General features: G+C 42.6%; 1 protein-coding gene across 4 annotated transcripts in view; it reads left to right on the forward strand.

Moving 5' to 3' along the window:
* The window catches only part of MAD1L1 (mitotic arrest deficient 1 like 1), a 379,581-nt gene that overhangs the window by 220,049 nt on the left and 143,150 nt on the right, over window positions 1–16,382 (forward strand). Inside the window, exon 1 of one of the 4 annotated variants that reach the window (XM_074841023.1) lies at window positions 4,114–4,192. The exons of the other annotated variants lie outside the window; for them this stretch is intronic. Coding sequence (XP_074697124.1) covers window positions 4,175–4,192 — 18 coding nt within the window. The 5' untranslated portion in view covers window positions 4,114–4,174. Of the gene's footprint in view, window positions 1–4,113; window positions 4,193–16,382 lie in introns of those variants that run through there. 4 annotated transcript variants of the gene reach the window in all.

The raw sequence follows: 16,382 nt of genomic DNA on the forward strand, positions 1-16,382 counted from the left end.
TAGAAATTCACTTCTTCTATCAGTGCTGAGCAAATACACCGAAAATATTATTGTACACTCAGATAAGGTCACTGAAATATTGCTAGTTTGACATGTTATTTATTCACATCTCTGAAAGAAATCAGTGGGAAATGATGGGTTAAAATAATGTCTCTTTATCACAAAGGGGAAAAAAGGCAAGACAAACTTTATATACAGAAAACACAAGAAAATTTTTCTGAAGAGAAAGATGAAACTACAAACATGGGAAAAGCATGGCATCAAATCAAATAAAGGTGTAAGAGAAAGTAGGGGGTGACATTAAACAAGGTAGGATGAGGGCGATTTCTGACTAATCCTTATCTGCAGTTCCTTCTTTTTTAAAATAAAATGTCTGACTTTCTGGAATTGTATCTACTAAATGAAAGATACATAGAAGGGGTGTATTAAACTTGTGAATTTGGAAGAGGAAGAGGCAGGGTGTAGAATTAAGGCTTTGACTGCTTTACACTGGACTGAAGTCTTTTGAGTTCACAAAGCTGCATGCAGTGAATGAAATCTAGGGAGATAATGGCTAATATCTGGTAATTGGAAATGTCAATGTTTGACTGTACTGATGTGTGGAAAGGAGTAAAGTTTCAAAAATGTTTGCCTCCTCTTGCATCCTTTTGTATCCGAGTATTGGCACGTGTATTTTGCTCATTTCTGCTTTGGCTGCTGCTAACAGTAGCCCACTTTGTGAACTACAGGACCCAGATGGACTCGCCAGAGGGCAAGCGAGCATGTGGAAATGTACTTTTGTGTTAGATGTGTGATTCACACTCCCTGAGCTCAGTATTAGGAAATAAAGAAGCTGGGATACTGATAGCTATCCGCAGCAGTGTATGTAACATCTGACATCTCTTTGTGTTCTGTGCTTATGCAGGGACAGCTTGAATTATGGCTGAAGGCACTTTCCACCTCCACACACCCCTTCTTCCAAAACCCTTTGGCTCTTGACACCTAGCTGCAGGCTGCATTGATTTTCCTTCACTGGTATAAAGCCTTTAGCATGGATATTACTCACTGGTCAGGTCTTTACTGCTAATAAAGCCCTCAGATTACAAAAACACAAGAAATGTTGGAACTGTAGAGAAATGACACACTGCTGAGGGTGCCTCCCCATCACCCAGGACATTATCTTAAGAGACATTTGAACTGTTGCTCAGGAGAGGGATTCAAATAATATATGAAAGGAGTGGGTTTAACCTGTCAATTTTATCTCCTCTCCCCTACCCTTCTTTCTTTTGATGAAGCAAAAAAGACTTCCAGGAAAGCAAGTGTGCTGTTACTGCTTGGCCTATGGAGGGCAAGTGAGATTCCAGTGAAAGGCTTGGTTTGTTCAGTCATCTGAAATGATCTGGACCATCTTCCCGAGCTGCTGGTGGAAAAGTGCAACTCGATGCCAGGAACAAGAGAGACTGATCAAATCAGTGCTTTTCTGATAAAGTGGGAGGAAAGACTTGTGAGGAGCATCCAATTAGCATTTCTTACTGCTAGGAGCCTTGTGTTTACAGGCAACCAAACGGATGTGAAGTGTTCCTTATGCAAATACTACTCTCCTGCTTTTCCTGCTCTCCTCTACTCTTCGAGCTGAAGGAGAAGAGATTCTTCAAGTTTGGCTGCTTCAAGGAAGATTGATTAAAATCAGCTGCAGTTTGACTTAATTGGATCCATATGCTTGGAGAGGGAGCAGGACTAGTTAGAAGTCCTCGTAATTAGTTCACAGCTGGTTGGTGAGAAAAATGAAACTCCAGTTAGAGTTCAGATAAGTGGATCTGTATGGATAAAAGGCAGGGAGGTGTTTTTTACACTGAGGTGTGTTTGAGCTTGAAAATAGCCTCTAGTCCCATAGCCAAGCTAGCAGCCTGATCCCTTTTGAGTGTGTGCATGTGTATTTATGAGGCTAAACGGAAGGAGTCTTTCTTTTCTATCTTGTTTCTGAGTAAAAGGAATCACCTGTGGATGCTGGCAGTCAAGGGAACCTGAACAGGGTCACAGAAAGCTGGGAGAGGATCTCCGGGACTAGGTGAAACCCTGCAAGGGTAGTTTGGCTGTGTGAAAGGTTCATGGTTTGGCAAAAACTCTGAAGTGATCAACTTTTGAGCACAATACCCCTGGTCACAGTGGTAACTAGTTGTGTTTAGCCTTTCTGCAGGTCAGTAGTATGACAGCAACACTCATAAATATGCAATATTATTCATAAATATTGAAATAATTGATTTTTGCCCATTATCTCAAAGAGCTGGGGAAGGGTTGACTACCTACACGGTATGAGGACAGTCATCAGAAAATGTTCCCCAGACAGAAGCTGGTATTTATGCTAAATTTTGCTGTTAGAATAGAAGGGACTAAATTCCCTGTTACAGTGTCCACAAGGGAACTGCCTGAGAAAAACATACTCCACAAAGTATTTGGGGGTGTTTTTTCACATTGGCATGAGTTTATTAACATGTTTTGAGGTGTTCATTAATGCATGTGCAGTAGTTTCTTTCTAAATGTCTAACTTTGCTGTTGTTATTGACCATTTTACATTTTAAGATATTAATCTGGTTTACTTAAAGCTTAGTTTCTTCCAGGCTTTAAACTGATTATTTTTGCACAAATTAAAGCATAAACCACTTGTCCACTTCGGTGGTAGTTGTCTTGTAGCTGTAATGCTTTGAAGATAAGAAATAAGCAACTTCTGCAAGCAGAAATATTATAATTTTTTCAGTAAGAGTAGCTGACATAATTGGTAAAGTTAGATACAAATGGAGTGGATGTTTGAAGATTTGTCCTATTTGTCTGCTTTAGGTCATTTTAATTGACCTGCCTAAGCTATCATTGACTTGTGGTGGTTGGTCCCACCAAAGCAGGAGGCTCTGTGGGGAGAGTGGGTGGCTCGTGTCTGTTGTATTAAGTTCTCCAGGAGTCAGATGTCCATGGACAATGAAGGTGCTGGGGCATCCAGAGTGCTCTCATGTTTCTTTTTTCCCTTATCTCTACAACCTTGTGGCTAGTCTCCCTCTTATCCTAGGGCTGTGTTTTGAGGGACTGACAAAACATCTGGAAGCTGTAACCCAAACGCAGATTCCTTTGGGTGGTGGACAAGGGAACATTTCTCCTCTTTAAGCATTAATGACTCATTTTATAGTTAGCACTTTGGCAGCCAGGCAGTAACTAGCTTGGAGTTAAGAGCCCAAGGCAAAGTTGAGGTCATTTAACAGTTTAACTATTCGTTATGTGACCAGTGAAGACTGATGAATGAATCATTTACACTGTTATGAAACTTAAAGAGACATTGTCAACCTTTCAAGGTTCCCTAATTGACCTCTCAAATGCTCACAAGTCTTTTTCCTGGATTATCTCCATGCTTTCCCTTTCACAAACTTCCTGTCTTTTTTCCTTCATCTGTGCATGCTGTGGTCTGCATTAGCCTCTGTGGCACAGCTGGTCCTCATTGAAAACCTCAAGTGGTCAAGTTCAGCCTTTTTTTTTTTTTAAAAAAAAGGCTTCTTTAAAAGGGTTTGAGCAAACCACTCGGCACCTCTTCAGTCAGGTATAGCTTTTGGCAAGGTGTAGGAACAAATTTGTGTGTGCTTCAGAGGGATTTAATTATGAGGTAGAATAGCTGAGAACATACAGCAGGATACCCAGTAAAAAGAAGATGAATTATGCAGAGAAGTTCAGGTCCAGGGCTGCAGAAGGCCATATCACATTGTGGTGCCCCACTCATCCAGTACATTGAGTTTCATGGGAGTGTGTGGAAGTGGATGGAAAACAGAGGGGTTTGTGATCCTTTCCACAGACTCCTAGATTTTATCAGCAATAAACTCATCTTTTACAGGCAAAGATTATCTTCTAAATTTCACAGGCTGCAGCAAGTGTTCACTGATGTAAGGAAGTGTGTATCTGCTCAAGTGTATGTTGGCAGAGACTACTCTGGGGGTCACTCCACAGTTTTGCTTAAAACACCAATGAAAAACACGTGATAAACATTTATGTTGCCTTGGTTAAATTTATACCATTTCTATTAATTATTGACTCAATAGCTCAAGTGTAGCACAGGCATTTCACTTGGGGATTAGCATTCCAAATTCTTAGCCTCATTGCAAAGATATTTTCAGGCATTCTCAGCTGCCTTCACGCTTTCAGGAGTCTCCCCATGAGCTAAATGCCTCTACCACTCGCTGTAAGTATATAACCTAGACATATATGGGTATCCATCTGTGGCAGATCAGAGGTATGTGATGCTTGCATGGAACATTGGAGAACATGTACACAGCAAGTTGGGTGTGATTGCAGCTGGGACCGAGGGAATCTGGTACCATGGGTAGCAGTAGCACTGGAGATGGTGTGGCACAGGCAGTAACATGCCAGGCTTAGAGAAGCACCGTGGAGTCACTGAGCATGTACTCTGGTGGTTACCATGAGCAAAAGCCTCTGCTGTTACACCTTCACTTCAATTATTGCTTGAGCTAGTTAGGTTAAACTACAGTCAAGCTGCTTTGCTGTGTAGGTATCTAGTGTTCACAGGGCTAAGGGTACATGCTCAAGTGCTACTCGAATGCGAGGGAAAAAACTTTCCCATATAATGTGCCTATAAATTGTGCTAAAAGGACTACATGTGTTATTTGGGAGAAAGCATCATGCATCTTGTGCCATGTGGATTAGGTACTGAAGAAAGTCCTAGAACCGGTGTAAAATGGAAGGAGTGTGCCTTGAGGACTTACGTGACACTGAATTAGCTGGGGCTATGCAAATATTTGTACATGTTAATTCTGAATACCTCACAGTTATTAGAATTAACAGGAATTCGAAACATTCCGTGGGAGCAGAGAGAAGAAGCATAAACATGTCATCAAGTTGTAAATTTGTCATTAGGTGGTTCAAGGAGAAGCTGTTCCATGGCCTCGGTGGCCCTGATAAATGTGGTGCGCAAAGTGGATGTCGAATAAAACAAGGACACGCACAGTACAGACTTGCTAATGTTTGTTAACATCAGGGACCAGGAGTGCATAGATTCACATTTGTGCAGGGAAATTTTACCAACATGCCCTTTAAAAAATTTTTTTTTAGAGGAATTTGCACATTGAATATTAAACACCTGAAGGTCTATAAATTTTACTGCCAGACTAGCGCTGTATTGTTTATTTCATGCAGCACCTTTCTCGAAGTTCTGCAGAAACTGATTAACATTTGCATAATACATTTAACACAAAAATCCATAATAAATTCATTAATGTACTTCTGCCACTATCCCTGAAAATATCAGCAGTTGTGTGGCATCACACAGCTCATTAGATGAGCAGAAGGGGAGGAAGGGTGAGCGCTGGATTTCCTGAACTGCTTTGAAGCAGGGAAAGGTCAGTGCTCAGCGTCTATGCCCGAGCAGCAGCACGGAGAGCTCAGAGCAAGCAGGGAGAGAGCTGGGGCAGGGGAGGTGTCCTGCTGGAAAAGGTCGCTGTACCAGTACACACAAAGCACAAACTTTAAGAGGTGGCATCCATGCTAGAGTAGAAAAATCAGTGATGAGCACAAAATACAGATGAGGATGCTGCTACACCGAGGAGGAGGTTGCTCCTAGAGTGCTTGATTCTGCAGGGGGCAAACACCAAGAAATTGTTCAAGTCCTGGTGCAGTACAAGAAAACTGGCTTGAAACAAGCCTTCATTTTCTGAACAGGTATTACAGAATGAATGGTGAGGTTTTAAAAGTCGTGCAAGACTTGGTTGCGTGGCAGAGAGTCACTAAAGCACTAAATCTGGGGGTATTCTCTGTGTGTGTGCTGCTTTCATGACAGGAAGGTAACCACTCTGTTAGTGTTCTTGTATGGTAAAAAGGGCAAGGATGTAAGAAAAGTGGTAATTTCAGCTACAACTACACATTTGGACACACGGTTGTGTTTATAAAATGCCTCACCCAACCACTTACAATGCTAGCTGATGAAGTGGTAGCAAGTAGCAACTACAGAAGGCTCCTATGCAAGAAGAGCGTTTCACTGATTCCCCAGAAATGTCCTGCAGGTGAAAGCCAAGGCTGAGGAGACAGACACAACCATTTTAAAAAGAGACTTCACTTTTAAGCTCCTCTAATCTTATTTATCACACAGCAAAGAAAAAGCAGTTTCAGGAAACGATAAGAGTGACTGTCCCTTTATAGTTTTCTGTTTTTTCTCTGTAGTCATTTGATGGCACGAATTAGTTTTCAATTATTCTTTCTTCATTTTCTGTTATTCTTCCGCTGCTTTGAATTCTGCTGCGATGTCACAGAAATAAAAGAAAAATGTCGTTTAGACCCATACAGGGAAAATAACACCTGGCAAGGTTTGTCTGCTGAAGCTTTGTGCCTCTTCTCGGGTTTCTAGGAACATCACATCCATAAGTTACAGCTCTCTCCACTTTAGGCTTTTAGCTTTTCATTAGTCATTATCATTTCAGCCTTTATTTGATGACCCAATTATTTTTGAATTTTTGATTAAAACAAATAGGTCACAGTTTCATGCTGTTCTTGTTTGTGCCACTACTTCTGTTGTGGTCTGGCTTTTTGCCACTGGTCTTTGTAAGGTCAAAGTTTTCAGTAATATTTTTCAACAGTTTTATCCTTCTGATGAGGAGACTGCTTACAGTAGGATTTTTCCTCTACTACTTGGTATGTGGAAAACTTGGCACCATCTCTGAGACAGAAGACCAGGATGTGTTACCCAGACTATGGAAAAGAAATGAAGTCAGAGTTTAGCCAATTTTCTGTGTGCGTATGTGATATGAGAAAGTCTGCCTGGTTCATATCACAGTGAAGACTGGGCAGCAGTCGTAATCATGTTAAAATATACGTGAGAAAATATAGAGATGCTCTGAGCTGAGACACTGATGGAGATGGCAGTGTGCATCAGAGAAACACGTTTTCTTTATGTGTCCTCTGTCAGGGGAATCAAGTGTGTGAAATGTTGATGCGCTATCTGACATATCCCAGAACTCTGCCCTTTGATCAGACCAACCTACCACCTATTCGATGCCTGGAGGCAGAGATCTACGTAAAGAAAACGGGTTTCCCCTGAAGAATTTTATCAAATAGTAGAAGGGAAGCTTGACGTGTCTCTGTCGCTCAAATGCTTGGCATCGAGCAATTCGATCTGCAGTCCAGGCTTGCTGGGGGTCAGAGCTTGTGCCTGGGGAGACCCAGGGTTGTAAGTAGGAAGAACACCTCAACAACAGAGCATCTCTGCCAGCACACCCTGAACGCAGTCAGATCCCAATACTGTCTCTTCCCAGTCTAAGTTTCCAAATTTGCCTCAATTTCCATTTGCTATTGTTTGATAAGACTCTAGAGAGACATAGATGGAGAGAAGTCAGAAAAAAGTAATTGCATTTGACAGCTTTTCTACCTAGATTTGAAAGACAGGTAACAGTAGAATGGGAAATGGTGCCTAATTTAGATAGAAGGGCTGTTCTCTTTAAATGAGGATAGACAGTCAGGATGGCAGGATAAGTGAAATGCTGTGGAAAAAGCATCTTTGTATGGGTTTTTTTTAAATCAGTAGTGGTATATGAGGCAGTTCTGTGTGTACAAAGAAGCGTTCTGTAAAGCCCAGTTGTGTTTAATACAGACGGGAGGGTTCCCAGGTGATCCATCACATCTGTGTTTACCCAAGCACGGGGTTTGGCTCCGTCAGGAACACCGCTGCTTCCCCTGCTCAACATTTAAGCCCCACATATCTTAAATAATACAGAAACTGTGCCTCTTCTTTGCATTTTTGGCAGGACATTTAAAATGAAATACAAAGTCCCTGAAAACTATTGTGCATGTTGGACACAACATAAGATGTTCAGTCAAGATTGTGACCTTTCAGAACAAAGACACTGCTTTTGAAAAGGGGGTTTATTGTGCTTCTGGCTCTAGTAAGATGAAAAACTTGAAAAAACAGTAACATGAAGGCTGTGCAGCAAGGATGAGCTCCAGAGATCCTCTCGTGTATTTTTGTCTTCCAGTGGATACATCCTTTCTGTGCAATACTACCACAGTTGCAATCAGTAGTAATTTAGTAATTACATTTTTATGAGTAGGGGGATGTGAAAAGCTGCTGGAGGGCAGTGTCTGCAAGGGAGATCAGCTGTGGAACCGCTTTCCCTCTAGATCCATCACAGCTAGAGTTGCTGACCTTAAGGTTATTTCCCTAGGAGTCAGGGCTTGCTCACAGGTTGATCTGTTCAGTGTGCAAGGAAAAGCATGATTAGATATGTGTGAGCTCTTATAATTAATATTATCATGGTGGAACAGCCTGAACGTTTAAATACAACAGCAGAGAATTGAATTTTATATATATATGTTTGCAGATAATTATTAGAATGCATGCAGTTGTATTTATATGTAGATGTGACTTGATCCATATGGGTGTAAAATAGGGAATGTTACCCAGATTGTTTCAACAGAATCCAACTGGAGCATGGTCAGAGGGATAGTAAAGGTGGAGAGGGAAATAACTGCTAAGGAGGGAGAACAGATGGCGGGTGTGGGCTGGGGGTTTGTCCCTGGACGTGCTGCAACTATGGCAGTTGTCAGACTGTTCCCTTAAGGTTCACAGAAGTTGAAGTGAAGGAGGTGGCAATATTGTAGACATTCATTAGGGTCCTCTTCAGGTGGGTGGTGGGAAGGAATAGTGATTGTATCACACAGGGAATGGTTTCCCTGGTGCTGCCTAGTGGCTATGCTGCGGTGGCACATAAACACTGACTTCTAGGTCCAAATAATTTGGGGATTGAATGTACAATGTCTTTTGGCCTTTCTGCTTTCCCAGGGTCTCTGATATCTTCTGAGTATGATGCTGCTGTTGACACTAACCACTTAGAAGACAGATCTGCGTCTGCACCTGGAGATTATTGTGTGGTCCGTTCTCTCAAGCATCCTAGAGAAAAAAAATTCTGGACATACTGCAAAACAGACCTATCGGTCAATTTGCCAGCATATTCCTCCTGAGCCTACCCTTTCATCCTCCTCGTTTCAGCTCTTTGGCTATTCTGTTCAACTTAAGGCTCTTTACTGATGTTGCATGGTTCCAGGGGATCAAAAAGATAGTCAGTCCTTTAGATATGTGTGAAAGTTAGAGATGATGCCCTTCTACTGATTTACTCAATGATAGCTTGAAAACTTGTTACTGGGCAAAGCTGCTTCTGAAGTATTTATTTCTTTAGGCAGTCAGATCAAGATAATGTTGAATTCGCTGCTTGGAGCAGTTAACTCAAAGCCCTTCAGAATCCAGTAGGTTGCCCCATAGCCATTCCTCTTATCATTTCAGTTTATCTGTAAATCTCTCTTATTCTTGTAAATTCTAAATGAAGAGATGACTCTCCCCGTCTGAAAAGATTTCAGTATTGCTTGAAGTCTCCTTTTTTCTGCAGAAAAAAAAACCAATTGAGCTTTGAGCTTGAACTGGGGGACAGATAAGATCACCAGGAGATTTCCACAGCAAATGCAGAATATATTCTTCTCTAATGGATTCTTAGTGCTGTCTGGCAAGTAATTGAATTGCTTGGGTAGGAAGGAAGAGAGAACTGGGTTGCTTTTATTGTTGGTTTTGGGTTTTTTTTAAAGCTCCCAAGTTTTGTGAGGGTAGGAAGTGAAAGGTGGTTTCTCTGTGTGATCCAGGATGTCTGTCAGACAGAGGGAAAGCTAATTAAAATGTCACTATATGTACATGAGGGTGATGAGGCAGAAAGGACTGATCACTTCCTTGGTTCAAGGGACTTGTCTGTGTCTCTGCTTCTATCTACTCACTGTGAAATCTGCAAGTAATTCATGCTCTGGGGGTAGGAATGAGGCCACTGGGTAAATCTGGCCTCTTTCTCTCTCTGGAGTAAAGCACAAAATAAATTAAATCCATTCTTGCGCTACTGCAATTACTAAGGCAGTCAGTCTCACTCCAGCTGGGCGATAGCGAGGATGCTGTTTCCTGCTGTCCCATCGTAGTCAACACTGCTACGCTCTGTGCCGCCGGCCCCAGTGCTAGGAGAGGTTAGCACTGGGTCATCTGGGAGGTTTCCACAGCCTGTCTGATTCAGTGCATAGCATGTGAGGGGACAGAAGCAAAGCAGCGTCCTCCTCTTTCACATCCTTTTGTTTAAAAGTACGAAGTATGTCCTGGTAAGCCAAGGGAATGATGGGGAGAGATAATAACACACCCTTTGGTACATTCTTTGGAAACACTCGGGTGGCAAAGAGGTGGTCCAAGCCATACAGCCTGCATCATTGAAAAACACTGAACAACAGCAAAAGGAAAAAAAAAGGATGATCATCAGGGAAATTGCTATAATGGTAAGATAATTAGAACGCAGAATGATTAACATTAGTCAGTGTGCTGCATTGGCAAGGACTGTGCAAGTTGACATAATAGGCATCTTCCATATCAAACGTGTGGTTTTTCAGCATTCAGTTTAACACTTTCATGTGACTTTAATAGAGTTCACAGCTGAAACAGGCATTTAGTTCTCATGAAATGTTGCATGGTACTTTTCCTCTCCTATGGCTGCTAGAAGGGCCTACTTGTTTTCCCTTTTGTGTCTACTGATTATTGAAGGATAAAAGCCACTCTCACCATGGAGTCACTCTACGTTGTTTTGAATGATAGCCAGATGTGAACTCCTAAGGTGTACTCTTTCTGTTGTGCCTGATGAAAATGGACTTCCCTAAAAAAAAACCCCTCTCAAGTGTTTCAGAAAATGTTTGTCTTCTCATTGAGAAAATATGAGGGTTCAGGAGGCCCAGTACTACCCAGTACTTCTCTTCTGAAAAAGACTTTTATAAATGTCTAATGCATCAAAGGCCCCTGCCTGTTTGTCACCCTTGCCCTAATGCTTGGAGAGCCCCCCTGCCAACCCTCTTTTGTTGGACCCCTAGTAAGTCCCTTTGATTTGCCAGAGCTAAACTGATGCAAGAAGCTAAGTTTACACCACAGTTAATCACTGGGTTTGTAGCCTGATTGAGTTTGGAGCAAAATGTGGAATGAATGTGGAATTACTTCAGTGAAACCCTCATGGTCCCCCATTTCTACCAGTTGTTGCAGACCGGTGAACTTTTGTTCTCCTTGACTACTAGCAACCCCACTTGCTCATGGACCAGATCATTTGACATTTTGTCTCCCTCCATTTTCACTGGTTGCTTCTGACTAGGCTTGTGACATCTTTTCAGGACCTGTGGTGGCTTTCCCCTTGCCATGCTTAGACATTGGCCAGTGGCTGCTGTCTGTGTTGGGGCACTCTGGGTAGCACAAGCTTGGCTTTTCCCCCTGCCTCTGCATGCTGCAGAGATCTGGCACATCCTTCATTACAGCCAATAAAATCTGATGGTGCTTTGTGGCAGAAAATCCCCTGAGCTCGGTAGTGCTTTTTTTCCTATCGCCCTTTTACTATGTAAATAAAAAACATTTTTTCCTTAAAGACTGGGAGAGCACACTGCCCAAATTCCCCCTCTCCACTCCGGTGTGCAGCGTGCGGGGCCCCTCAGATTGCTGTAGGAAAGGGCCGTTGGAAAAGAATTGCAGTCACGCAGCTGTGCAGTGAATATGTAAAGAGTGTTTCGTGTGGCTTGTATTTTGTGGATTATTTTCTCTCTCCTTCTGACCCCACCTCAAATGAAATTCCTGCACTTCATCCGTTCCTCTGGGTTGGGCAATCAGCAGATACGATCGAGGTCTGTAAGGAGGCAGTGGTCTGGCATACAAAGCAGCCGCATTAGGACTGAGGAGCCAGGACTAATGGGGAACAAGGCTGGTAACAGACGACAGAGAAATATGGCAGAGTAAGATTCATTAGGGATCAGATTCAATAACTGTAAAATGATGAGAAGTTTATGATCAAAGGCTTACTTCAAGCATTTTAATGACACAGTCATTTAATCCGTTTAAAGCAGATAGATAAGGAGTTAAGTGAAATCTACAGCAGTCGTCTTTCTGAGCTGTTTATGAACCTGTTACAGGCTACAGATCACTCTGAAAGGCACAGGATGGATGCCTGCTGTAGTAATTGAATAGTATATAATGGGCTACCACTCTTTACAGGCTGATTTACATATGAGGTCGGTAAAACTTAATGCAAAGGCTTATGGTTTGTCTTAGAAGCATGCATGGCTCCTCAGCAATTTTTAGCGTGTATGTTACTAGCAGGAGTACTGAATGAAGAAAAAGGTAGAATTATTTTAAAACCTTTCTCTGCCAGAATATTTAATTCCCAGTGGGTCCATCTCCTCTGGAAGTAGCATCTGTATAGGCTGTTGTAGTGACAAGATTCAGATGAGTTCTGACACTTGAACCACCGTGTCATCTACCATAGGAATTACACATCTTAAAAAAAAACCTGGTGGGGTCAAGGGGGCACAGAAGTTTTTTCTCATCTTTTCCTTCCACTGTTGGACTTGTGCCACCTTCCATCCCTCTCTTGGTGACTCTCCTCAGTTAGTTAACTTCCTTCCCAGCTTTTCTTGCTGAACACTTTAAAACTCTGTTTAGACAGTTGGATAGCACTTTGCTGTGCGTGCTCATGCAGTGCAGCACGCTCTCACTCCCTCGTTCTCTCTAGCTTTTAGCCACCTGGCCACTATGAATTACTTGGAGCCAATTACAGCTGGAGTGCTGTGTGTGTCTGCAGACTGCACCTCTTTCTATTTCTCAAGTAGCTGTTCTCCCCTTCAAAACTCCTCTCCCAACACGCACACTCCTGGGTTTATAACGTAGCTAACAGCTCCTACATCCCACATACTCCTTCAATAAAGGAGTACTTTCCTTTCATTAAACACTTAGTCTCTGTACACACACTTTTCACAGCTGTTGAGAAGCAAGCAGAGGGGGCTCTTTCTCTACTCACGGCTCAAGGCTTGTTGAGCTGCTGGAAGCAAAGTAGTCGCCGCTGCTGCATTGTTTAAGGCCGTGTTACAGCACTGGCTGTGCGTGGTGCAGACACAGTAGCAGAGTTGGTATCAAGCTGGTAGGAAACAGGGAGAATTTCCAAGGGCTCTAGGCCATCTTGTTTTCTACTTGCACAGAAAGTTGCTGTCCCGCAGTGGTATTGATTAGTTTTAAAATAGGGAGGTGATAAATGGAGATTTCAGGTGCTTCTCATAGATGTGACTGCAATGGATGGAGGCGTTTAAATCGAGCCTGGAATATCTTCCCTTACCTCACACTGATTTTCTTGCTCATCCCAGGAGGGATCTGCTGATGTCTAGCAACAGCGTGGTCCCATGGAGGGGCCTTCTCAGCTCTCTTCACTTGTGCTTTGCACAGGTACTACTTCCATCCTCTTACTCCAGCTTGTCCCCCTGACGCCAGCTCCCTTTCTGCTGCAACGTTTGGGATGCCTGTGGCAGCTGCTCAAGGGTTGTGCATGTTTGAGAGAGACCAGCTAAGGCTGAATATTGCAAATTCCTTGCAGCATGCAACGGCAGCCAGACTGTAGATCAGATTTTAAGCAGCCTTGGGTCCATTGTCGGTTTGCACATTCCCATTTCCTAAGAGAGAATTGGAAAATATTTTGCTTTTTTGAAAATAAGTAAAATTTGTCTTCAAAATTTCAGCACTAGCAGCCAAATCTCTTATTACTCCACTTCCCTGTTCTTCAGTGTCCCTGTGTTTTTTCAGCTACTGTTCTTTCCCAAGAGCTTAGAGACTGAGCACTTCGGAGCTCTCTTGTAGGGAGTAATATAGAAAAAAAATTGATTTTAATCCACCTTCTGCCTCCAAGTACCTTGTTCTTTGAGGGTGCCTGTTGCACTCTATTTTCACATGACTATTTCAGAGATAAGAGTGATTTGGACTAGCAGCAGCTGCCCAGACGGAGGCTGGCAGTGCAGCACAGCAACCTACACACAATAAGAGTAGTTTCCCACTTCCAACCCTGTGTCAGGGACACAGGAACAAGTTGGTAATCTCCTAAAAACAAAGGTTGGCTGGTTGCTGTGATGCTCGCTATACTGTAGTAGCACCCTAGCAAAACCATCCCTGACAGAAGCACAGATCAGCAATAAGGTTGTCATAAGCAGAAAACCCAGGGCTCACGCTCTCTTATTCACTTATTTATGAATATTTGGTCAAGTAAGCTTGTTTCTGGAAAAGTAAAACCTCCAACAGAAATGTTCATGAGGTGTAGAGGCAGGAGAGAAAGCTCAGCAGCAGCAAGAGGAAGGTGGTGCTACGGCAGAGCCTGGGGGGCTGGTAACACCGAAAGGTTTGGGGATGTGGCCAGTTTAATTGACTGTGCATGGGTCTGGCAGGCAGTAAGGAAGATGATACAAATCCCAGCTCTGTTGTGGGTATGACAGAGTGTGAGGGAGTGGCTTCTGTGGAATTTATGGATAATTGCCCTGAAACTCGTTCCCTCGTACTGCGAAGGGGATGCTCAGGGCCTTGGCCGTAGCAGCCCCTGCTGACGCACTGTGGTTTGGAGAACACAGCAGGAGGGAAACAATTCAATTTTGAAAGAAAATGGTTTTGCAGTAACAAATTTCCTTTGACCATCTATTACACCTGTCCAAATCCACCAGATTTGGTACATTGCCAGATTTTGGTACAGTTAAATTTGCCTGGACCTGAGCAGCTTTGGCCCTTCTTGGGCGCAGCTGATTGACCTTTGCAGAAGTCGATCCCTTGGGGCCACGTGCTCCTCCCAAGGAGGTTGCATGGACGTGCCCAACTTGGGAACCCAATATTTGCTGACCATCTCCCCTGGCAGAGCAGTATTCCCCATTTCACTGGTTCTTTGACTAGTAGTGCTTCGTTTTGAATAGGAGACTATCTCATTTAACAGCTTTTGAGAGAGGCAAACACATTTCTGTGTGGTTTCACTTCAGCTCTGCAGCCTGTATATTAAGTTAAGGCACTGATCAGTTCTTACAGTTGAGATAGCATTCAGAAAACAAATTAGAGTTTGCGGTTGGTAAGGATCCAGGCAGAATTCATAAAATTGAATAGTATTCTCAAGTTCAACATGGACAAGCTCATTACTGATCCAGAGAAAGCAGGCATGTATTGAAGAATTAGGAATGTTTGGGATTTTTTTCTTTTTAGTATAGAGAGGCAGCCATGTTATGTCTCCTATAGGGCTTCTTAAATGTGGATTAGAATTACTAGCACTGGCAAGGAGGTAGTTTGGGGGAACCAGTTTGAGATTAGTGGACCAGGTTTATCTATTACAAAAGATCGGTTTGTAGCTGACTGCTGAAGCTGGCTTTCTCAGTGTGCTGGCTTGTGATGTTCCAGGTGTTTCCTGAGGGCAGAACCCTAATTATTTATCAGTCTGAACCTCTGCTTGATGGACATGAAGAACCACAATCATGTTGTTGTTACCGTGATATGCGCATGCTAGGACAGAAATAATCTGGGATTACAGGGGTAAATTGTGCTTGTTCAAGGTGTTTGCTTCCTCATTCCACTTCCATTCTGCAACCCTTCAGGTGCCTCATTGTCTCCAAAGGTGCTCAAAACTAGATGGCAGATGCTGCCTTCAGAGGGCAGCTGAGGAAGATGGATGGGTGACTGGCAGCAGGATGTTAGATGGAACATGAGGAATAGTTTGTTAAAGATCTGGCTCTGATGAAGATGAACACGTGTGCGGGATGGTTATTAAAGAATGTGTACACATGTGGTCAAGAGGGATGCATGTAGAGATGTGTTCCTGTTTTGTGACTTCTTTTCTTGAGCTTTCACTTCTCAATCCATCTTTGTTTCTCTCTTCACTATCTCCCAGAAAAGAAGTCCTTAAATTAACTTTACTCCCTTTAAATCAGGTTTGAGACTCCCTGATTTACAGCCTAGTGACCAAGAAAGATGGCAGGTGACAAAGCTGTTTCTGCTCTCTGATTTTTTGCACTCTAATCACCAAATAACCCTTGTAGTTTTCCAATGAGCTGGATTACATCTGTATGGATCAGCACGCGCGTGTTCAAGTTGTTGTTACGACTGTGAAAAAGACATTTCCTTTAGGGGAAAAAAAGCACAATCTCAGTGGCTGTATCTTAAGTGTCATTCTGCTTTTCTATCACCTGAGGATTTGAGCAGCTCTGCCACTCTGAAATATTAAAATGTACATAGATTTGAAAGTATTTTTATATTTCGAGGCATTGATTCTAGTATAATTTCTCTACAAATTAAAACTCTCCTTGAAAAAGATTAAACTGTCAGTGATAACATCTAGGTTCTTGTTATGTTTAAGAGGAATAAATGCCGAAGTTACAAAATTGTCTGGAGGCTTAGAAAGTAAGAGGGAGAAATAACGATATGAGAGAGAATGGGTGAAAGTATTGGATAACACTTTTCTGAATTGAAGAAAGTGGAATGACTTGAATTAAGAGGTTTATGGCCAAAAAGAATACCCATTTAGTCTGATCTTCTATATAACACA

The sequence above is a fragment of the Strix aluco genome, chromosome 15 (genome assembly GCF_031877795.1).
Source record: "Strix aluco isolate bStrAlu1 chromosome 15, bStrAlu1.hap1, whole genome shotgun sequence".
Classification (NCBI taxonomy): Eukaryota; Metazoa; Chordata; class Aves; order Strigiformes; family Strigidae; genus Strix; species Strix aluco.